At 44.5% G+C, this 23,243-nt stretch overlaps 1 protein-coding gene across 1 annotated transcript; it reads right to left on the bottom strand.

The window, feature by feature from the left end:
* Nucleotides 1-16,360: 16,360 nt before the first annotated feature.
* Nucleotides 16,361-18,811, bottom strand: LOC142592796 (protein extra-macrochaetae-like). The gene is made up of 4 exons (XM_075704469.1): nucleotides 18,333-18,811; nucleotides 17,698-18,076; nucleotides 16,875-17,057; nucleotides 16,361-16,580 (listed from the first exon to the last, which is right to left on the bottom strand). Exon 1 carries the CDS (start codon nucleotides 18,671-18,673, stop codon nucleotides 18,395-18,397), a length of 279 nt encoding a protein of 92 aa, XP_075560584.1. The 5' UTR covers nucleotides 18,674-18,811; the 3' UTR covers nucleotides 16,361-16,580; nucleotides 16,875-17,057; nucleotides 17,698-18,076; nucleotides 18,333-18,394.
* Between the last annotated feature and the right edge of the window lie 4,432 nt (nucleotides 18,812-23,243).

Below are 23,243 nucleotides of genomic sequence, written 5' to 3'. Positions count from 1 at the left end.
ATCCACTTTAATTTGCATTAATTTATCGCTTCCTTATTTGATTTATTACGCACAAGTAATTTCCCCTATGTTGTCCTTGGTGTCAGTGTTTGTTGGCTTCTTATGATATGACTATATATATATATATATATATATATATATATATATATATATATATATACACGCTGGAAAGAGACGATCGACGAACTTTTTGGAAGACTTCGCTATTTAACGTTTTCGGCTGGTGGACCAGTCTTCGTCCGAGTGCAGTACTCTACGAAGGTAGCCTGTATTGTCACGAAGGCTGGTGCACCAGCCGAAAATTTTAAGTAATTAAGTCTTCCAAAAAGTTCGTCGTGTCTTTCCTCCTTATGTTACTTCGGGTCCTGCGTGCTGAACTTTGAAGAAACGGCCCCTATATATATATATATATATATATATATATATATATATATATATATATATATATATATATATATATATATATATATATATATATGGAGTTCGGAAAGCTGCTCGGGCCCCAGCCCCTCCCGGAAAAATGAAATCTTTCCATCCATGGTTTCATGGGTGAAAAAACAGCGCAAAATAAACAGGGACAAGGTAGTAACACAGGACGAGAGCTGACTGCCAGCTATTTGAGTTTACTGCGCGCATACATAAAGGACAATCGGGCCGCTGGCTCAACGACCGCCTGCGCGAGTACGCCAATAAAGTGAAGACAAAAAGCGGCAGTATAATCTTGCCATCCACAGTGCAAAGTGTGGCCGCTATCCGATCTTTCAAGGAATGTACTTCGTAAAACTGAGAGCTGGGGCGAGTTGCTGTGGTTCCATGGAACTTTCAAGAAACACGTGTTTTGTGACATTACAGGGACTAAACAGCAAACTGCGTGAGATGTTTGATGCGTTGGCGATGACGCTTAAAGGGGATGCCTGGGTCAGTGTTCCTTCAATTGATCTGCTTGACAAAGAGTTTATGTATCTCTGCCAGTAATCTGGTTTCATCATTAGGAGTCCAATTTTCATCACTTGAAGTATGCGCGGATGAAGTTCCACATAGCAACCATCCCTTTTTTTAAAGGTATATTTGTGCATGCACACAATAAACCACAGTAGCTGGCAGTCAGCGCCCGTCCTGTGTTCCTCCCTCGTCGCTGTTTACTTTTGTGCTGTTTTTCACCTATGGATTCGTGCCAACTAGCTCGCATTTATAGCATTTTTAGTCACAGTGGTGGTTGCTGCCGTTCGGCGCAAGCCAATTAGCAGTTCGTGTTGAGTGGGTATTTTTGAGCGAGCAGCTTTCTTCGGCTCACCAGACTACTTTCTTTCTCGTATCCAACCGTTTTCGTGGGCCGATCACGAAGGCCGTGCAGATAACACAGCGTCTGAAACACTAGCTGGGAGGTGGAGGTAACACAAGAAACTTTCGCCTGGCACACGTACCAGACGTTTCAAGTAGCAAATTTGGTGCGAGAAAAAACCTGCGGGCGATCGTGGCCTAATGATTGGAGCAATGGGCTGCTATGCTGGAAGACAGAGGTTGGCTCCCACCATCCCCCTTGCGTTTCTTTAAGAACTATAGCAGGACATCCCCCACTTTGATGAAACCTAAAAGAAAACCTAATGCGTGTTGAAATCGCAAGTTTGTAAGGAGATACCAGATATGGAAATGTCCCTTCCATAAATTAGAGTGTGCAAGGTCGCACATGACGCACGTGTGTGCATCTGTCTAGAGGTCGCAGTGTAAGTATGCTATCGCATAAGTTCTGGCCTAGTGCTTTATTTCTGTTATATATTTTAGTGCGTCTATGGAAAACCGAATAATTGTTTACATATTGTATTTGATATACGAAAACCAGGCGTAACCAGGTTCTGTTTATCTTAACGGGAATGTTCATGAAGTTTGAGCTGTCGGTGTTGAGGCAGCGAAGTTCCCAAACCTTTTCTTTGGTAAGTGTTCCTTGCCTTTGGCCAGCCGTCTTCGCAGGTACTATGCCTAACGCTGGCATTTCCAAAAAATTGTGGCTTCTCTTGCAAACATTTCTAGCGTAAGGGCTTTTTTGTAAATGCGGGCCTTTAGTTTTCACCTTTCCTGTACCAAAAGACGGTATATTGTGTTTTACTTGATAACGCCACTGCGTAATGACTTCTTAGAAACCACACACGGCCAAACACATTTGCAGTTGCCGGAAACGATATAGTACAGTTAGTTACATCCACTAATGCGTATATTGATTCTTGAAGGTTGTTAAAATCGCTGTTGACGTGCTGTCGCGAACGGCTGCCTGACGTGGTCGTCCTATGAGATGCACAGACTTGAAACAGCATTCTACCTGCATTAGAAACAGAGCAGGCTCTAGCTTTGACAAAAGCCTCGTCATGATCAGCTGACATATTAAATAAGAGAAGATCACCCTCAAGCTATCGCTAGAGGGCGTGAAATTATATTCCAGTGGCTACCTGGACAAACCGGCATCGCTGATAATGACGTCGCCGACGAAGCCGCCCGGCCTGCCCATGTGGAAACCCGACCAGTTCCAATCCCCTTATCAAGAACCGACGCTGCAAGGAAGCTTCATGATGTGGCTAAAGCTATGACCCAGAAATACTGGTCTTCTCCCAACCTCCCGAAGTGTCATCTTCATAGGCTGGATCCTTCCTTAAACCTACAAGTGCCCTCAAAAATTTCCCGCTCTGAGGCGACAGTATTGTGCCGCCTCTGGCTCGGGGTGACATTTACGAAGGCCTACTCGTTCCGCATTTGAACGGAGATACGCCCATGTGCCACTCTTGCGGAACCACAGAAACGGTTGAACACGTCCTATGTATCTGTCCCCAATACGACGTCGAGCGTGAAGCTTTCAGGAGAGCACTGAACCAACTGGACTCTGGGCCATTTTCCGTAATGAAGGTCCTTGGACCCTGGCCGTATGCGTCGGTGGCACAAAAGGCCACGAAAGCACTCTTGAAATACCTCAAGTCGACAGGTCTTGGCAACCGTGTGTAGACTCGGTGCCAACCTTCAAATGTGCGTGAAACTGTGCTCTCTCCATCTCCTCTCTCTCTCTTCATCCCCCTACCCCTTCCCCCAGTGCGGGGTCGCAAACCGGACGTGCGTCTGGTTAACTTCCCGGCCTTTCCAAGTCTTCTATTTCTCTCTCTCTCTCTCCTCAGTACGAGGCTTTCTATTCAAAGTCGATGAGCAAAACGAGAACAAGGTAAAAGCGGGAGCCAACGTTTCGACAAGGGGACTTGTCTTTTTCAAGGTCGAAAAAGAGAAGTCCACTTGTCGAAACGTTGGCTCCCGCTTTTACCTTGTCCTCGTTTCGCTCATCTACTTGAATTTCCATCTGCCGCTTTCCCTGTGTTTTCCCTGGAATTGTATTCAAAGGTCACTTCCACGGTTAACGAATTAGCAGCAAGGCCCAGCAAATTAGATCAACCATTAGCGATGCTATGTAGATGCGTGTCGGAATTTTTGCTTGACTTATGCATCAGAGCCTGTTACCCACTAATGCGGTGCAATATGACTTCTTCTAAAACATGGTGGTCATGACATGCTGGGGTCTTCGCATGCAGTCCCGGTCCTTGCAGATCACAAAAGCATAGCCTTCGAGAGCTGCTTCTATTACTCAACGAGAACCGTCACTGAGGCGTAGAATTGCACACCGCCTATATTGAGCAGGCTTTGACTAAAGCCATTTATGTGACTTTCCATGTGACTTTCCGACCATTCCATGCGACTAAAATCTGGATCCTGCTGCTGCTGTGCCCAATACCTTTTCTTTGAGAGGCAATGTTTACCCACGAATTCTGTTGCCAACTTCATATAAAGCTGTTCTGATGATCTGCTTGTGTAAACTCATAGACAATTATGATTGTTCCTTGCTATTCAAGGTCAAATTCACTACATAAAAGTAATGTATAGCGCATATGGGGATCTACATTATACCGGGTATTTTTTTAGACTGCAGAATTTTCATAAATCGCATGTGATAGATAGCATAATTCTCGTCCTTGAGTCGCTTACTCGAACTGGCGGACAGTACTCGCACAAGAAAGCGAAATAGATAATCGACTAATTAGCAAAAATTCATAATACCCTATTAATGAATAATTAATTATACATATTCTTTTTTGCGAATTGTAGACGGTGAGTTAGCAAGACGCGTCTACTCAGAACTGCCTTTAAGAACTCAGAACTACTCAGAACTACTAAGAACTACTAAGAACTACTCAGAACTGCCTTGAACTGATCTTTAAGGATTGCACACGGTTTTTTTTTTTTTCAGATATACGCCGTGAAACTTGCGGTGACACAGCACAAATCTTCCACTTACTATTTCAACAAACCCCCATCTTCCACAGTGAAGAACAAAAGTAACTGGAACGCCTATGAACTTCATCGCAAGCTTCGAGAATGAATATCTCGAGACTGCATTCACATTGAAAATTCGTTTGAAATGGATGCGACTTTCGAACTCACCACCTGCAATTCGTCATTCATAATATGTGCGCAAAGTAAATAGTTAACAAGTTCTTTACTCAATTTTTTTTATCAGTCAATTATGCATTTCGCCTCGGAAGTAATTTCCACCTCTCGGAGTAATCCAGCTAAGTGATGCGAATTACGCTATCTGCCAGGCGATGTTTAAAAATTCTGTCTAAAAACGAAAAAAAGAAAGCCGGGTATAATCGTGCTTCTAAAGCGATCTTTAGTTGCAAATCTAAATATTTCGAGGTCTATTCTCTTATTAGCCAGATGCTTCCCTTGCTAAGTTCATGCCCAGACATGTTGCTGCTTCCAGAAAGTAAAAAAAATCCAGTGCTAGCGAGAGCGTAGCCGTGATGTCGTTTAGCTCATTTTAAGTTAATACATTTTTGAAAAAGTATGCAATAGACGCAATCTTAGAAGCAACAGTCGCCGCGTCAGGCATAATTCATGCGTCATATCTATGACCTTTACAATCTCACTATTTCGGGTAATGCGTGCCTGCTTAATCAAGCGCAGTCTTCGGGACACTCGTAAAACCACGGTATATATCATCTTCATGCAGTACGACCTATTAAGAAGCACGATATTACAAGAAATACGTTAATTTGCAGGAATTACTGAAATGGTCGTTATGAATATATCCTACGCATAGCACTTGTGTTATCTTCCTGCGTGCAGTAGAAGCAGGCTAAATTAACATAGCATTTAATAAGAGTAATTAAGGGCCCTTATTACAGTGACACTGGATTGTAATATATAACTGTGAATGGCCCAGAATACAACTAAAACGATTTGTCGTAGAGGCTTAATGTCGTGACTGAAATCGCAGGGTTCATTTCAAGCATGATATGGTGTTTTCACGACAAGAAAGAAATGGGATATGATGCTTTAAATAAGCAGCTGTCGCTAACACGGGACGTACTTAGTGATGAGGACTGTCTTTAAAATTGCGCAAGAGAAATTACTGTTGTTACGGAAGGTTCTTTGTTCTTGCTTTTTTTTTTATAACCATATATTAGAGGGTGGTAGTAAGGCGCGTACCCGCCGTGGGTGCTTAGTGGCTATGGTGTTGGGCTGCTAAGCACGATGTCGTGGGATCGAACCCCAGCCACGTAGGCCGCATTTAGATGTGGGCGAAATGCGAAAACACGCGTGTACTTAGATTTAGGTGAAAGTCAAAGGACCCCAGGTTGCGCAAATTTCAGGAGCCCCCCAAAACGGCGTGCCTCATAATGAGATCGTGGTTTTGGCACGTAAAACCTCATGATCTAATTTATAACTTTTTTTTAGTAACGCGCGTTCAATCTATATAAGGCAGACTCCTGTTCCCATCTCAAGAATTTCTTAAATTATTTTTATTGAGCAAGTAAACTCGCAAAGTAAACTGGCATTCTCATTTGTTAAGTAGCATGCCTTGAGTTCGTGGCTCTTTTAGATCGTCTAAGTGGCTTCAATTTGCGGCCTAGTCTCTTTCTCGCACCACTCTTCTTGATTCCAGCTTTAGTCTTTCCTAACATATTTTTCTGCTGCTGTTCGCAAACGTGAGCAACGGCCGCTGCTTTCACATAAGCCCCATCGGTTAATGAACGTCAATTGCCCCTCGTTTAGCGAATCAGCGGGGCCCGGTACTTTATTCTCACGCCCCTCTTGTTGATTCCAGCCTTAGCCTTTCCTAAAATATTTTTCCGTTGCTGTTCACAAGCATTAGATACGGCCGCTGGTTTCATATAAGCCCCATCGGTTAATAAATGTCAATTGCCCCTCGTTCGTGCGGGGCCGTGCGGCCCGGCAGACCTGACCCGCCGTTCACGTACGAACCCACGCTGTGGCCTCCTAGACGGAAAACTGTGGAGACGAGTGAGACGCTGCTGTGTGTGTGTAGAGAAGAATGCTGCCAGCAGTATACGGGCACTTACAGCGGGGGCATGCAAGCTCGGACGATCGGATAAATGTAAACGGCACCAATAGGCGCCGAAGCACAGGAGAATGGCAGCTCTTACGGTCTTTGTTATGAATCGGGATGCCCCAGCCTTGCGCAACTCTGCCCACGATTCACTTTGTCACTAAAGCCTTGCGGAGCGATTCATGGTGTCGGAATAACTTTCTGCCGAGCTGCATTCTGTGCAACAAGATAAATGCTGCGCTACTAGCATCGCTGGTAGTAGCGGCTCTGGTATAGCACAAATTCAGCGTGCGTTTAACTACCGCTCGCTTTGATTCATATAATTATTTCGTGCTCCAGCCTTGTCACTGTTTTTTGTCACCGACCTCCCGTGGTAGCTTAGTAGTTGTGGCGTTACGTGCATTAGATATATGTAGCGTTGTATTATTTTTCAAGCCTAATTAGTTTACACGCGGGAGCCCTGGCCATACTCGATCCAGCCTTCTTGTTATGATTAATTCCGAAGCATTCAGAGCGAGTACTCCGTTTTTCTACCAGGAAACTGGAAGACTGAACGGTGTCAAAATTTTTGTTGTTGCCAATAGCCTGACGATCTAGGCTATCCTAAGCTCCACCTCTTCTTTTTTTTTTTGTAATTCGCAACAATTCGTTGTGTTCCGTAAAGAATGCCTATGCTGCGGCTCGTTATGTCTCGCGAGAAGTCTGACCCCTCAGATCGTATAGCATAATGCATCACCACGTCTGCCGCAGGCTTTCGCAGTCACGTGTTACAACAGTGTAACATGATGCCTGAACTTTTTCTTCAGTTATAATATTTCTAGTAGTATGTGTGACCAACTTTCTGAATCACAAGGTCTGCTGCCCAAGATCTTTATCTTTAGCGTCCCTATACCTAGTTAATCGCGTCACCATGGAAACGTCCCGTATAGGAGAAGAGGCACGTTGAAGTGTGATTTTTTTCCGTGCCTGAACAAGTGATGCCACTGCCGTATTACGTAACATGCTGCGTTGTGTAACATGAGTGTTGAAACACGTGTGACATGTTGCAGGTTAAGACGTAAGAGACTATTACTTGCAAAAGCGTTGGCCAGAAATTTTGCTTTTAGATTACAGTGGCACTGTAAGTGTGGAAACGCAAATTGAAAGTGACGTCAGAGGTCCCGACATCATGCCCCTCCAGCACCAGTGAAGAAGCTCCGACCCCGCAGTTTTGCGTGCATATCCCCAGAAAGTGGTCAACGCGTACAGTCAAATGACCGCAACAATGGCGGAGCAGTAAGTCTTCCACAGGGACCGTGAAAAGCGGTTTAGAGAAGCGAAAGGTGGCGCGGTAGCGCGAAGGAGAACCTTTCTATCTCCTCCAGCCAATGGCGATGGGCAGAGGCCGAACACATTCTCCATTCAGGGAAAGTATGGTCTCGCGCCATTCCGTCTCGCTGCCACGTAAGCCGTGGCAAATCGCGTAGCCTTTGCTAACTCTTCGACATCGCAGGTGAGGAAGCGCACGTGCCTGTGTGCGTGTTTCTACCAGCTGCGTGAAGCGCGGGTGACGGTGAGGTTCTTTCAAAGTGAAAGATTTTAGTTCATCACCTGGAACAGGCAGCACTACTGATACTACTAGAAATTCTTCTTTGAGCATTTTAATCTCATCTCTCTCTCTCTCTCTCTCTCTCTCTCTCTATATATATATATATATATATATATATATATATATATATATATATATATATATATATATATATATATATATATACTCTGACGAAGGCTGGTCCACCAGCCGAAAACGTTAAGTAATACCCCTGTCAAGCCGGCAAGTTAAGTGCACTTACGGCGAGTGCACTCGGTGTTTAAGTGCACTTTCCCAAATCTTAACTTCGCAGCGGAGTGTACTTTCAGATGAGTCCACTCAAGTCGGAGTACGTTCACGGAACGCACTTTGCTGGCCGAGTGCGTAGCCTCGCCGTCAACGGTTTGAAGGAGTGCCTAGCCTCGCCACCATCGCTTTCAACGACGCAAAATGTAATGCATAGAAAAAGGACATAAAAGTTCATTTCAGGTATTGAGCAGCTTTTAACAATATAATTTGTGTTTAGCGAGAAGCGAAACAGCACAATGAAGAAACGGATTTATCATATACGCAACTAACGGCGCCAGAATGATGCGGCACTGCGGCGCTGCCATGTTCATTCAGTACGTGTTTTTTTTTTTTGGTGTGAAAGCATGCTGGGGGGGGGGGGGGGGGAGGGGACCACGCCGGTCGTGCTTCGAGCCGTGTGCGTTGCATTTTGCAGTGTAGCTAAATATCGAACTCGCCGTCTTTGCTCATATATACTCGCTCATATTCTGTTCTAGCAGGATCATGAACAGGACCAACTGCCGCCTCGCCGCACGCCGCCATGTTGTTTTGAATTGGCTAGGCTTCGTCTTGGCCAGCATTGACTTGCAACACACTTATAATAAAAACATCTTCATTTTTTGTTGAGACAAATGAAGTTAGTTTTTATATATAATTCTACTTAAAACAATCGCTTTTTAGCAGCTTTCTCTTGTTAATTTACATCTTTAAAAACGCGCTCCAAGTCTGTCGCCATTCTTTTTTTTTTTTTTTTACTGCGAGTGCACTCTATTTTCCCGTTAAGAAGCGCGTTGCCTAAAGTGTGACTCAAAATCCCGAAGTGCACTCCCCGTAAGTGCACTTAACTTGCCCGCTTGACGGGGGTATAAAGAAGTCTTCCAAAAAGTTCGTGGTCTCTTTCCTGCGTATGTTACGTCGGTTCCTGCGTGCTGAACTTTGAAGAAAACCCCTATATATATACATATATATATATATATATATGTATATATATATATATATGTATATATATATATATATATATATCTGTGTGTGTGCGTGTGTGTGTACATATGTGCGTGTGTGTGCGTACAGCCATGCCCTTTTTCCACCGCAACGCTTTTAAAAGAAAATGGCACTAACTACCGATTCCCGATTTCCCTTCGCTGCTGGCGTACTGCAGATGCTTGCACCTGCACAAGTGGCTTCGTGGCTGTGTCAACTATGGCCACTCGCCAAGAGTTCATAGCAAGTGCAACAACGAAGTTGGGGAGCTGCAGCTGGACCAGTGAGAAGAGCTATGAAATCGGGGGAGGGGAGTCACAAGTGAGAACGTGGGTTGCCTCCTGGCGCCAATGCAGAGGAAACGGAGGCCCCACTTCCCGGCCTCGGAGGCTAATTCCTTTGTAATATAATAAATTAGGCCTCAGTTTCACATTAAAAAAGAAATATATTCGAGAACGCAGATGGCACGAGCTAGCTCTTGCCCCATAATACAAACAATGTCGAAGCCCCTAACCACTAATACCCTCGCCGAAATTACTAGAGTGCGCAACTTCGTTGCTCAGTAGCAGGGGGTGCGTTACTATTGCGTGATTGTCTTGATGACATATTACGCAAGTGGCTGCAGAATGCGCGATGACATTGCAACACGCACTACGACATGTCACAAAATCGCACCAACAAAAGTATCGGACCGTTACTTCTCTATAGGTGTTCTGTCATCAGATGTGCTTTGAATTTGTAGAAACAATAATTGCTGACTCCGCTAGCCATCATTAAAATTGTTTTCATTGACGGGGCGCTCAACGTGCCTTCTCTTAGGAACTAACTGAGAACTTGCGAGCTAGTACATTCGAGGTACCCAAACACCGTGTATGTATGTATGTATGTATGTATGTATGTATGTATGTATGTATGTATGTATGTATGTATGTATGTATGTATGTATGTATGTATGTATGTATGTATGTATGTATGTATGTATGTATGTATGTATGTATGTATGTATGTATGTATGTATGTATGTATACAGGCGCGTGTTTACTGCACTGTCGTCCTGCACATCGGTGTCAGCAGCGAAATTGAAATCATCATGAAATCGTCATTCGATTATTTATATTATTCCGGATCTTTAAGTCAGCGTGCTCTTTTTGTGTGTTTGGTTATTGAAAGCGCAAGGCGTAGACAAACTACTTCGGCATTTTCCTCACAGGCATCATCACTGGGCTCATAAATTTGCTAAAGTAGGGCTTCTGAATTGTCACGTTGCAGTTTTGGCGAGGAGCCAAAATCACTGCCAGATGTGTGAGTTTCTAACTTTGTAGTGGGGTGAACTTGTTCCCAAAAAGGCATGCAATATTCAAATCAATGTGATGTCTGTCAGCATGGTCGTCCGTCATCGAGTTCGAACTCGCGGCAAAAGTTACTTTGGAACTTTACACGTCTTGCACTACATTACGTGTAATGGCTAATGCTCGCGTGCAATACAGTGTATAATAGCGTTTGCATCGTGCGTGCAACTTGATTAGATAAGTCATTTCGCTGTGAAATCGGCAAGAATCTTCCAGCGCTTTCAGATGCTGTAGCCGTGCCTTGAACCAAGTGGCAATTTGATCACAGCGATAACAAGGGACAATGGCGGAAATTAAAACGACGTATGCGCAACTACGGTGGACTTAATTTAGTATCTCTAATTTACCTCTCAAGCACCTATTGAACGTCGCTGTCGTTAGTTCAGCCGTTTAAATGAAGCTGCAGAGATGTTCATGCTTTGTTCTGCCTTTCGTCATGACAACGCATTTAAACACCAGGCGCTCCGGGAGTTATTCATTGAAAGAAAAGGTTGGTCTTCCGTATCTAAATGTTGGACTCGCCGTATGGAATTTGGTTTTAGATCTCGCCGTGCATCGTCATCTCAAGCGCGAAGCAACAAAGATTAAATAGCAAGCTCTATCATAGCTGTCAAATGCACAATTACTGCTAAATAGGTTAAACTTCATTATTACATTCTACTTGACAGTTCTTTATTTAGAAGAGTTCAAGTGCATGCTAGAGTTTGCATTTCACTTCGAAGAAGCCGTTCTTGAAACGGGTATGTTTGGAGAGCGGCGTCCTTAAAGTCAGTAACTAGTGAAATGCCAACACTTATCCAGTCAATACCTATCGATACTACACTTTTACTCACGACTGATAAGTTCTAACGGGAATATCAATTCATTTAGCCACATACTTGAAGATTACCTTTGGTAATCTGTGCTAAGCCCAGGATTTGCGCTAAATATATGACTCTACAGCTGTTCTGCTTCTGTTCCGCTGTTGCACATATACCCTATATACAGATACTCTCGAGTTTATTAGCGATATTTTCTTCATTGAGTATATCACATTACGATTTCTCCACCTTTTTAAGGAATCCGCCTGATTTCACCGACAAGTGCTACAAGCAACAGTCGTACAAGAAGGAATGTCGCTGGGGACAACACGTTGACATCGGGGACTTTTATTCCCCAGGACAAAGTCTCCTTGTCGAAACTTTGGCTCCAGCGACGTTCGTTTTTCCACCACTGCAATTATCTGAAATCTCCATCTTCCTGTGGACGTTCCTCCTGCTTGGAATTTCGCTCCAACAATTTTTACTAGGTATGGTATGAATAAAAAAACTATCATCCGGTATAGCTAAAAACCGAAATTAAATTCGCCAGAGCCACAGCACCTAACGACGCTCAATGGTGCCAGGAAAGGCGAATGTCACCTTCCACTGCTGAATACAACATCCATTTAAAGATCACCTCCTATCTGTATAATGCGAAAAATCCAAATCTCGCTCTGGTGCACACTTCTGTTCACCGTGCCTAATTTCTAGTAGGAGCAGTATGCGCGTACCGACGATTAAGTTTGACAGGCGCTAAAAATGGATGGCGTGTGTTTCCTGAACAGGACTCACTGACTTCACGTAGCTTTTGTGTCTATTGTCGAAAGGACGTAGGGGTCGAAGAAAAAAAGTCTTCAATGGTCAGGTGGGTGGCTGGAGGACGGTGGGAAAGGGCGCCGGGAGGGCGGTAACACAGTGGAAGGCGGGAAGATCAGAAGCTAGCGCCGCCTACAGCGCCATCGACGAAGCTCGCTAGAGTGCCGCGAGCAGAGAGAGAGAGAGAAGGCATCGTCTCGTCTGGCGCCAGAGTGTCTGGAGCTCACCTGGAATGGCGCCTGGTCTTGTTGACGCAGCACGTGGCCGAACAACGGCTTCTCGAGAAGGGCCTGCACGTGTACCTATGGGAAGACAGCATGTCCAAATAAGGCATGGGAAACAAGTGCGCGCAAGCCTTCCGTTCGACTCTGGATTGACGGTGGCTTGGATAAGCCTTCCACCCACTGCTCTTAGACCTTTGGGCATTCTACTCCGCACCAGCTGCTTCACGCGTGTATTCAGAATGGGCGTGCGGGAACTTGCAGTCAGCCAGGTTGGAGCGTACGCTTGCGTCAATATCTGGCTTGAAAGAGAGGTTCAATAAATTTTACACACGGGCGTGACGGCGGTGTGACGTAACGCGTGTTGAAGCTTCCAAGCCGGAAAATTATTAAAAAAGTCATAAAGCTACGGAAACGAACCATCGCTCCTTTGACGGGCGCATCCTTTGAGCCCCGCTTCGTTTGTATTTCACGAGAGATTCGTATATCACTGAGGAACTTTATCACTAGAAACGATATCACTGATAAACGTCAACGAATATTTCTATGTGCACCGACGAATGCTTTCTACAGAGTGTCGCAGCAAGTATGCAGCAACTTTTACAAGAAGCGATAACCTCTATAGGTGGACGAAACGATCTGTGTGCTGTTAAATGTCACTTGAAGAAACCTACTATTTTTTCGTGTTCTTATTCTTCGTTGCAAGTTGCAGTTATTCGCTGGTTAACTTTTAAATGTTAAAGTTACACAAATATGTCATTTTGGGACTCTCAGGACGAATTGCTCAGCATGTGTTACAGTTGTTAGCGATAGTCTAATTCTACCAAGCTATCTTTCTCTGTTCTAAAGAAAAGCCAGGAAAATTAAGAAAAAGAACGATTCCGACTTCTTTTTCTTAATTTCACTATTGTTTCAAAGTGAAAATAATAGTTAGGTAAAGCTTGCTCACAGTAAGTAGGTTGAACATGCTTTCATGTATGCTCCAAGAACCTCGGTCGTAAAGTTACTCGTTAGGAAGCTATATTGCTGATCACTGTTAAACGTGTAATTGTGCGAACTGGGGAAATAATTCAGGCTTTGTTTTGGCGGTAGCTAACGTAGTTTGATTGACGTGGAAGACTGTTTATTTCAAAACTGGCGGATGCTATCCGGTGCATCCTGTGTATTACAGTGGGGGTAATTCACTCTGTATTGTCGCTTTCCCCGTGATATGCTTCTTGAAACATTTCTGCTTTTGTCCAGTCGCGGAAAGTTCTGGCGTCCTTGTTTTCACGATTGCAGCAATAATTCTCATCTATCTTAGTTAACACCAACAGCTTAAGCCTTTTTCTTTTAGCCATAGCAACTTACTCGATCACAGAGAAACAATTACAGCCACAGTGCCTTTTTCTGGAAGCACTGGCCGATACCTAGCTATTACAAGCAGAAAAGCGTTCACCATTCTTTCTGGATTTCGCGCCGTTAATTGGGCCAGCAACTTTGCGACTCCAATCGCTTCAGTCACAAAGCCAAGAAATCGGTCACTTAGCGGCTAATGAAATTGGCCAGTCTTCCGCCAAAGTGACCCTGAGAGACTTGCGTGACCGCCGCTATGAATGCCTCCTAACACGGCCAGTTTACCATTTCTAGGCGACAGCTTACTGATTCCAAAGTTTAACACTACGTAACCTCCTTGGTAGAGAATTACTCAAATTGCAATGTTTCGCCTGTGATTGCGTGAGCCTATTATTACTGGATAGTAACAGCATCTAAAATGTATTACCCTCTGTAAGATAGTAGTATCCAATTCTTAACCAGTTACTATAAGCCACTGTATAGCTGCTTTCAGCTGCATCAGGGGTAACTTTTTGTTAGTGCTGCGAACATTACATGCATTTGCTCACTAATTAGTACACTGTTCTCTAAGACACCCTATTTCGTCGAAATGTGTATTTAACCCAAGTTTCCACCAATTCTCTGGAATTGTTGCTTACCTTCATACCTATAACCTCGTCTTGCGTATTTGTGTGAATTCTGAAAAAAAAAGAACAGCTTTGCTTGCATAAAACGCGTTTGGACCAGTGTCTATGTGCTTAGCTAGAATGTAATCGAAGTTCAGTAAATCTCCTTGCCAACGTGTTCACAATGGGATGTATGGACTCGCTTCTGTAAAACCAAATGTGCGAGTTATCTGCATTAATTGCATTGAAAAAAGTGACCAGCCCTCATTTATCTTTCTGTGGGTATAAACTTTGATAATGTTCGCTGACACAGTGAAGCGATTTTACTTTCAGCTTATGGCGAACTTAGTAACATGTCCCACAGCATATACCGGCTTGTTATTATTGTTGCTGTAGAAATGAAATTATTAGGCGGGTAGCACATTTCCATTCCTTGAGTTAGGTTATACCCAGAGGCGGAAGTTACTTGCGCGAGAAATTAAAATGCGCAAATGAATAAATAACGAAACCGCACTAATTAAGCTTTACTTTATTAATTTGCCTTTTAAATGCTGCAATTTACAAGTTGTAGCCACTAAGTTGGCAAAGCGCACCGACTTCAAAGAATTTTGTGGATAACACCATTTGACAGTTCTTCACGCGACAGAATACATCGCAGTTGCTGTAACAGTACTTCAGTGCATGAAGCGGCATTCTTTACACAATGTGAGAGTGAGACCTTTGAAAAGTTGGCGGCGCGTACCTCTAAACCGGTACCATCATCAGAATCTGTTTTCAACCAATATATCTTGGGGATTAACCAGCTACAATTTGTAATGACAATACGTACCATAATGGAACTTGTAAAAACCCCAATTACGAAATTTCGGTAATTCGTACAATACGCATTTCAATTTCCTGCAGAAGCAACCTTCGCCTCTTGCGTCCGGTTCATGTTTTATGATAGCCGTATCTGCCATAGGCGATTTTTATATATTCGGTTAGAAAAACAAAAACGTCCCATGGCCTACAATTTGGCCTTACCGAGGCGCAGTTAAAACGCAGGCGAGATTTTGCACGGTCAAGGAACGCGCGGGCAACACCGGCTTCCGAGGGTGACGTGGCGTCGCGGCCACGCCCTCTCCCCCTAACGCAATACCGAAGCAGCAAGTGTTCCCTTTCGCCACACTCTCACACTGTAGCATGCGTGGTTACGGCGCGCAAGACCCCAGAATTTAGTTTTAGTTCAATATCGTCAAAATGCAGTCAGTTTAATTTTATATCCTTGATAATATTCGCCAAGTTTAGGCCCGCCTGCACCCAGCAGCAAATGCGAACAACTAAATTCGTTGGTCTCCGCAACCGTGAGACCATGGTTAATCGTCTGCCAGCAGAATGGTCTCATTTAATTTCTCCATCGGTTTGTTTGACGATGCCAGCAGGCAAGGGCATTGATGCGCTGTTTTAGGCCATTGCAGCTTTGCTTGGCCATTGCAGCTTTGCTTTACTTTGTGTCAGGGAAAAATACGGCTACTCATAATTTCACCGGAAGTTCACTTAAATGCCAGGCTCTAGCCTCCCGTCATTCTGCATTCTACTTGCGCCGGCAAAGCATTAAACATTTCATTTGATGTCTCGTCGTGGACATATCATTCCACCGTTGTCCCAAGTACGTTGCATGTATTTAGGGCGTAGTCTGAAAGCAGTGCTGAAGAGTTTCAAAATGAATGAAACAATGTGCAGAACTCTCAATGGGCTATCTTGCGTGGAAGTCAGTGAAATTTACATATGCATCTTATGCATTGCATTTTTTGTGTGTTCTCTATGCATGAAAATACAGCTGCATGCAACACCTACCTCAAAATAATGCTTCTTGGCCAGCAGCAATGGCTAGTCGATGTCGAATACATTGGGTCGCTAATGACGAGCATTCTATTACTAAAACTGACATCAGGCTGACTCACAAAAATAAAAATGACTACAGACTGCAGTGGTAACCAGTCAGAGGTTGACGACTACTATGCACCCTGCTACACACGACATCACACATTGACAGGAATATCTTTATTACTGTCCTTGCATCCGATGTTGGCAATTGTCGATTCGTCTGGTTGCCGAGTCACCATCCGTTTTCTTCTCAGCGGTTTCATAAACAGCGCTCTTGTAGACATATCGATGAGCTGCAGTTGCCGTAAATGCCGATTCAAACCACGTTCTCGTCCTCTTCCGCTAATCAGTAGACCAAATACGGAAGACGTTCCTGGGAAAAAAGAAAGAAGCAACATTATCAACACGTGCACAACAATACTCCATACAGTATCAAAGCCGTAATAACGACGTTGGGCTGTGACGATTTAGTTAAGCAGGATGCATAATATCCCGTCTACGTTTTGTGTTTTCCATATTGCCCTTAAGTTATGCTGACTTAGTCCAACAAAATGCAAGAAAGAGCATTCCTGTCCAAACGCGCCGCCAAAGAACATTAGCAGCAACTTTTTACAAATGGACGCAGTCCCTCTTGCTAAATAAATTGGATACTTTGATGCACACTGACCTCGTTTGAGAATCCAGAGATGACCAGGGATCCATGTTCCGATGTAAGCCGCGGGCCGAACAGCGGCTGGTAATGTCAACCCACTGCAAATCGCAACAGCAACCGCAGGGGCAAAAGCCAAGCCGATTGCTCCAAGTACTCCAGGCATTTTTTGCTTTCTTCTTGTAGAAAGCACTCCTGATCCTGTAGGATGAAAGGATATTGTCTTGCATTAAGGAAAACAGCGGCTAAAATCGAAGCGTGCTCTTCATTGCCTATCGTTCAAGTGCCTTTAAATAGGGATTTCAAGTGTAATTTACCCGCTTATTTTGTGCAGCTCAAGTGAGTGATGAAATGAGGTATATGTTATCTGAAGTTACAACACTAAACACTTCAAGCGAAACTGATAGTGTCAACCAATGTCGACGTCTATATCCGCTGCAGCTGGGCAGCAAAAAAACATGAATCTGCATGCACTGTTCATTGCACAAAAATGCGATCCCAAATTTATACTTGTTTGTTTCTTCAACGCAAAGTGTAAATATTTATTCCCACAGCACATCCATACAGGAATTATTTGTTCGGAGAAGCAAGTAGTAAATAGCTAAACGGTAAACAGCTATGCAATGTAAACAGCTATCGGACGTTCGACGGCAGGTCCCCTAACTAAGAAGACAAAATGGTAAAGTCGATTTCTCAGTAACAAAGAGATGGATCAGCTTGCAAAAAATAAGCACTAGAAATAAGGTCTGTATTTATATCGCTGTCTTACATTTCGCTAGTTTCTACGGAGATTAAAATAACCTTAATTATGACCACATCAAACAATGCATGCGTTACTAACCTGAGGGAATGCCGAAGCTATGTGCAAAGGTGTAGAATACGTCTGGTCGGCGATATTTTCACGATGTTCCCGACTTTTTCCCGCGATCCTTGTCCGGAGTGTCGCCAGACGACGCAGCAAAAGGGACCGTCAGAATCGTGCACGGCCAGAGCTTGGCCCCATGCGAGGTGGTTCACTGGACGACAGACAGGTCATGAGAAGCACCCTGGGGCTGTTCGCAAATCAGAGGCGTCGGAGAAGAGCTTTGCCCGAGAAAAGCCGCTGATGAGACTCCCGTGTCGGTGTTTCGCAAGTCGAAGCTTGAAGCAGGCGTTGGCGGAAGCGCTACTCAAAGCGCGGGGATGGCCAAGTGGTGAGCGACCTTGTCCGCCTTTGTGACCTGCACGTGATGGTGGCAAGAAAGAGAAACGTAAATATAATGCAACCGCCACTAATCCTTTCAGAAGCACTTGTTAATTCGCAAGTACTAAAATTTCCCCGAAGGTTACGGCAGTCGTGTGGGGTCACTGTGGGTTACATAAAGTACAGGTAGTTCATACCCGGGTTAAAATAACTGAATAAATAATAACACGCATCGAGATTTAGTTGGCGACATACCAAATAAAAAAAAAAGAATAACAAAAATGCACACGTACCTTTTCTTTCGAGCAGGTGTCTGCCCTTGAGTTGCCGACGGAAGTGGACAGCCACCAGACTGCTACGCCGGGCTGACCTCGAACGACGTCGGGCCCGACGCAAAGCTCGCAGGCTGCGTCTTCAGGGTCATCTCCAGGTCGAGGATGTAGTCGATGACCTCCTGCATGATTTCCAGCTTTGTGGGCTTCTTGCAGCGGCCCGCGCTGGGCACCAGTTGAGCGAGCTTGTCGAGCAAGGCCAGCGCCGATGCATGGTTCAGGTCGATCTCGTTGCGATCGACGCGACCCTTCGCCACGTTGTCCAGGCTGGTGACGCGACGATGGCAGATCTGGGTTTTCATGGCGGCAAACTTCAGCGTCGCTCAAAAAACTAGGAAACCGATGAAACGGGTGCAGAGTTCGGGGGGTTTAAGAACTGGAAGCGCCTCACGAAGTAGCCACTAGGCTGAACGGCAGCGGTCTGAGCGGACGGGCAGCCACACGCGGCTTTTATACAGAGTGAGGAGCGCCCCCCCCCCCCCCCCCGCCAGGTGCACTCGGTGGGCGGAGCGACCCCTCCGACTGGGGCGCCGCTTAGGTAGTTATTCCGCTGTCCGCTAAAGGGAGGCGCCACTGTCCCGGGGATAATCCTAGCGTCCTCGAAAAAGAGAGGGCGCGCTCAACTTTTCGTAGCATAAATTCCCTTATCTTTTGTGACCGCTTTCTTTGCCCTAGCAACCTTAAGCCAGCTCACGGCTGCATAATATATTCGCTTCGTGATGTTTGCCGATTTGACCCCCTATTTTCAATTTGCAAAAGCGGGAAATTTCGTCAGTTCGGTAAAACGAACGTAAATAATTTCCAGGACGCTGTGAAACCCGCTAAAACAGACAGCGGCATCTGCGCAACCCGTGTCCTGCTACCATTTTCCCCGCCGCGTCTGCCACACCACGTTTGAACGACTATTTTTGCGAGCCTTTCGATGATTTTGTAATATAACAGATGAAGACAAAAGCTACAAATGTACATATCTTCAAGGGGAGCCTCACTTCGAGCTTTTCTTGTTGGTGTTGTAATCGAAAGTAAGCAGCGCATTTGCAGCCGCCACTAAGTTACCAATTGGCGCATACATAAAATCACACTGAACTGCGTTCTTGTGCAACCTTCTTTTCAGTACAGAGCTTTCTAAACGATGTAAGCATAGGACAATTAGTTTTAATGCAAATGTTTCAGACAATGGGAGGAACCAGGGCTCGTATCCAAAAGGTCTTACACTAGAAGGGTCAAGTAAAAGAAAATGCCGGCCAATCTTTATGCGGGACATGTGAATAGCGAAGTAAGAAAAAAAGACATGCAAGATTGAAAACCTTTGTGAACTCGACCCCAGTAGTTGATACAAAATGTTTGTAAAATATAACCTAATAGAAGGTTATCAAAAAAAGAAAGAAAGACAACTTGAGTGTAGTGAAGTAAAATGAAGAATGTGACTTTCTATTTGGTCAAAGTGCCAGTCATGGTAGGCTAATTTTTGTCGCCGGATTACACAGTTAACTAGTGCAAACAGCGGCAGCTAATCGGATTAGCTTAAAAAATAACTTGGCCTTTGTCTCCCTTCCTGATTACGCGTGTGGTATTTCTATTACAAATTTTGGTTAGTTTTCTAGCCCAAGCCTATACTTGAGACGGCTGATGTAAAACTTTGGAGTGCGTGACATAATGATAATCAAATAATTTATTTACGCTTTCTTTCTTGCCATAATATAAGAGTAGCTGCACAAGGAGACTAGAATATATAGACGGACATTGCGTGCAGTGCTACAAACATGTCTAAATTGGACAAACCATTTGAAGAAATTATGGTCGCATAAATAATTACGTTTGAAATGCGGAAACATTTTGAACAAATCACGATTGGCTAACGTGAAACGAAAACTGGGAATTACATCTAGAGTTTCAACAGCTGCCACATTGCTAGCCCCTTTCCAAAGCTACAACGATTTACAAGCGATGCGTATTAACTTACGCTCAAGATCTTTCGTTCAATATTGCCTTTGTATATTAAATCGCACTTCCAACCCATTTTTGTATTCCTTATGACTCGGCATGTGGAGCCTTCCTTTGTCAACCCCAAAAACCTTTCTCTTTCATGCGATGCAGTTTTAGACGGTGCGCTTAAATACACGCATCTGTCTAGTTATGCCTGTCAGCCGCGGCAAATAGAGAGCGGGAGGCTTTGTTGTTAACTGCCTTGTCCATTTTCTTTTTTATGCTGGCAATGAAGACAATTCTTCATCCGAAGCGTTGGTTTCAGCTTGAGGCTTCTTTTAACCGGGCAGTGTTTATTTGGAATTTGAAACCACCCGTTGAACCCTTTGACTTGTTTGAACGAACAGGGTAGTGGTTCACTACGTCTGGAAAAAAGTAATAATTAAGAAAATGCGCGAATTGAATTCTGGGGTTTTACGTGCCAAAACCACGATTTGATTATAAGGCACGCCGTAGTGAGGAGCTGCGGGTTAATTTTGACCACCTGGGGGCCTTCAACTTGCCTCCATTGCACAAGACACGTTCCAAAGTAAGATAACATCTGCAGGGTTGTCGTACAACCATTAAGCAAGATAATCTTTGCCTCTCATTGAACGCTATAAGGATCGTACTGAAGCTAGGGCATTAAGTGCGTGCATACTACCGCACGCACTTTAAATGACACGAAAAAAGATTATCTGAGCTGTGTTAGCAAATTACTCTTCTACAGAAACAAAAGAAAGGCGCTGTTAGTGCGAGAACACGCTTGGTAAGCCAGAAAAGACGCAATAACAACCACAAAAAAGTCAGCTGGCGACGCCATATTGAACTTGCCGCACCATCTCGCAGTGACACCATTGATTTTAACGCGGTCTGCTGGGTATAGGTAAACTTTTATTGACCAAAACCGATTACACTGTGTTCCAAGAGAGCCAGATCGAACTTATCAAGTTTCAAGAACTTTAATCGAGCCAAAACGGCCCAAACGCGAAAACGTACCTTGAAATCCGCGACGTCTTGACGCACCGCCTTTGAAATTATGGCGCTAAATTCAAAAACTAACAACCTTACCTTTATTTCCCCTTTTAACAAGCCATTCGTTCAGGCGAACTCAACACAAACGAAGCCCTTCACGAATAATTAATCAATCCAAAGTGACACGTCGTTCTCATCAGCGTCCCTTTCAGTTTGCCCTAAAGAAAGCTACTGGTGCCACGCAATAAGGGTAAACATTGCTTAGAGTGCCGCAGTATACGCGATCCACGTTCACAGAGCCCGCACCAGAGCACACACTCTGGGGGTGGCTTACGTAGGCTGGCACGAATGCCACGCCGTTCAACGACATCTCGCAAGGGCTGCATGTGCCCGAGCATATGTTTCTCACGCTGTCCAAACATGAAATGACTTTTCATCTGAAACACCCCCTCCCCGATAATGGTGCCCGTTCCAACCACGGGGAGCAGATTATCCTCCATAGCGCCCGCGCGTTCCATACTTGCGCGAATACGCTGCCAACAATAGAAGCGAGAAAGGTTGCCAGTGGGGAGGAGGAGGCAATGTGCCTTTCGCACGGTAAGCGACTGTTGCAGAGGGCGCACGCCATAACCGCGCGTGAGAAGCAACAATTGTTCGGCGGGGTTGACGCGTGCGACCGTGAATTGGCACGCGCCGCCACGGTCAGTGTTACGATGGCACCTGCGTTATGTTATCGTGATTTCTCTCTCCCTTTTTTTGTGTGTGTTGTTTCGTCGCGCAGCTGGAACGATATCCATGACTTCCTCTATGGCGTGCATATCTGTGTCTCGGCTGGATGTCGCGGGAAAGGCAAGAGTTTGGTGTTCTCTCGGGGAGGTGGGGAGGGTGCTCTCGGAGTCGTATTACAGTTGTTTAGGTCCCATATGTTCACACACCTCTGATAACTGTGGTTTCTCGCGAGAGCAGATCGTCCGCACGTTCGAGCCGTTCGTTACAGGAGAGAAAGCTCTGGCGAGACCATGTTGTACTACCTTCCCCCTAATTACACAATTAGTCTTAATCAATTATTCAACTTCGCAGACATTATAGTTAGATGAAAAGTGTCAATGAGAGAATTGCAGAGCAACAGAAAAAAAACTCCCGATACAGCTTTCTGTTGCTCAATACGGGCTGCATTAAAGTGATTTTCCGAGCGTGAGAGAAGCCCGCGAATGCGCGCAGAGGGCCTCGAGTGGTCAGTCGCGCGGCACCATCGAGTGTATTCACGGGCTTCTTTCATGCTTGGCAAATCACTTTTATCGGCCCGTATTGAGCAACAGAAAGCTGTATCTGCAGTTTTCTAAAATTTCATCATTGACACTTTAATTTAATAATAATACTAGAGAAGTTCATTAATTAATTAATTAATGCAGAATTAATGCAGAAACTAATCTTAGTATCTCCAAGCGATGGCAAACAAGATTACCTTGGTTCTGTTCAGCTACGTTGCATTTGCATACTTGTGAAGTTAGGCCCAAATTACGTGCGACGGCCACAAAAAAAAAAAAAACTAAAACGCAGATGGATTAAAAGATGTAGCCTCGCATGGAGGAACCGCCCCTGGTATAGCGGCAGGAAATAAAAACAAAATTAAGCGTCTGCTTTTATATTTTTCATCTAATCAGCCAATCTATTATCGCGGAATCAAAATATACTGTATAAAGAATGCTTATCAGTGTGATAAGCATTCATTTTGTGCATCTTTTTAGGGTCCCTTAATAGTGTCGATGCACGTGCTAGTTATGTGCGCTTTATTTTCGTACACAGTTGCACCATTGAGTCAAATCAAATCAAACTAAGTATTTCCTTTCTGCACGAAATGTCGGGCAACACAGTCGGGAATCCACAATCGGCTTTGCGAAGGACGCTCCCTGTCCTACCCTCGTCTCAAAC

This window comes from Dermacentor variabilis, chromosome 9 (genome assembly GCF_050947875.1).
Source record: "Dermacentor variabilis isolate Ectoservices chromosome 9, ASM5094787v1, whole genome shotgun sequence".
Lineage (NCBI taxonomy): Eukaryota > Metazoa > Arthropoda > Arachnida > Ixodida > Ixodidae > Dermacentor > Dermacentor variabilis.
Note: the sequence above shows the minus strand (reverse complement) of the source record. Positions and strands in the feature narration are given on the sequence as shown.

What these genes read in the sequence shown, in the direction of transcription:
- LOC142592796 (XM_075704469.1), bottom strand. Translation starts at nt 18,673, where the DNA reads ATGAAAACCCAGATCTGCCATCGTCGCGTCACCAGCCTGGACAACGTG.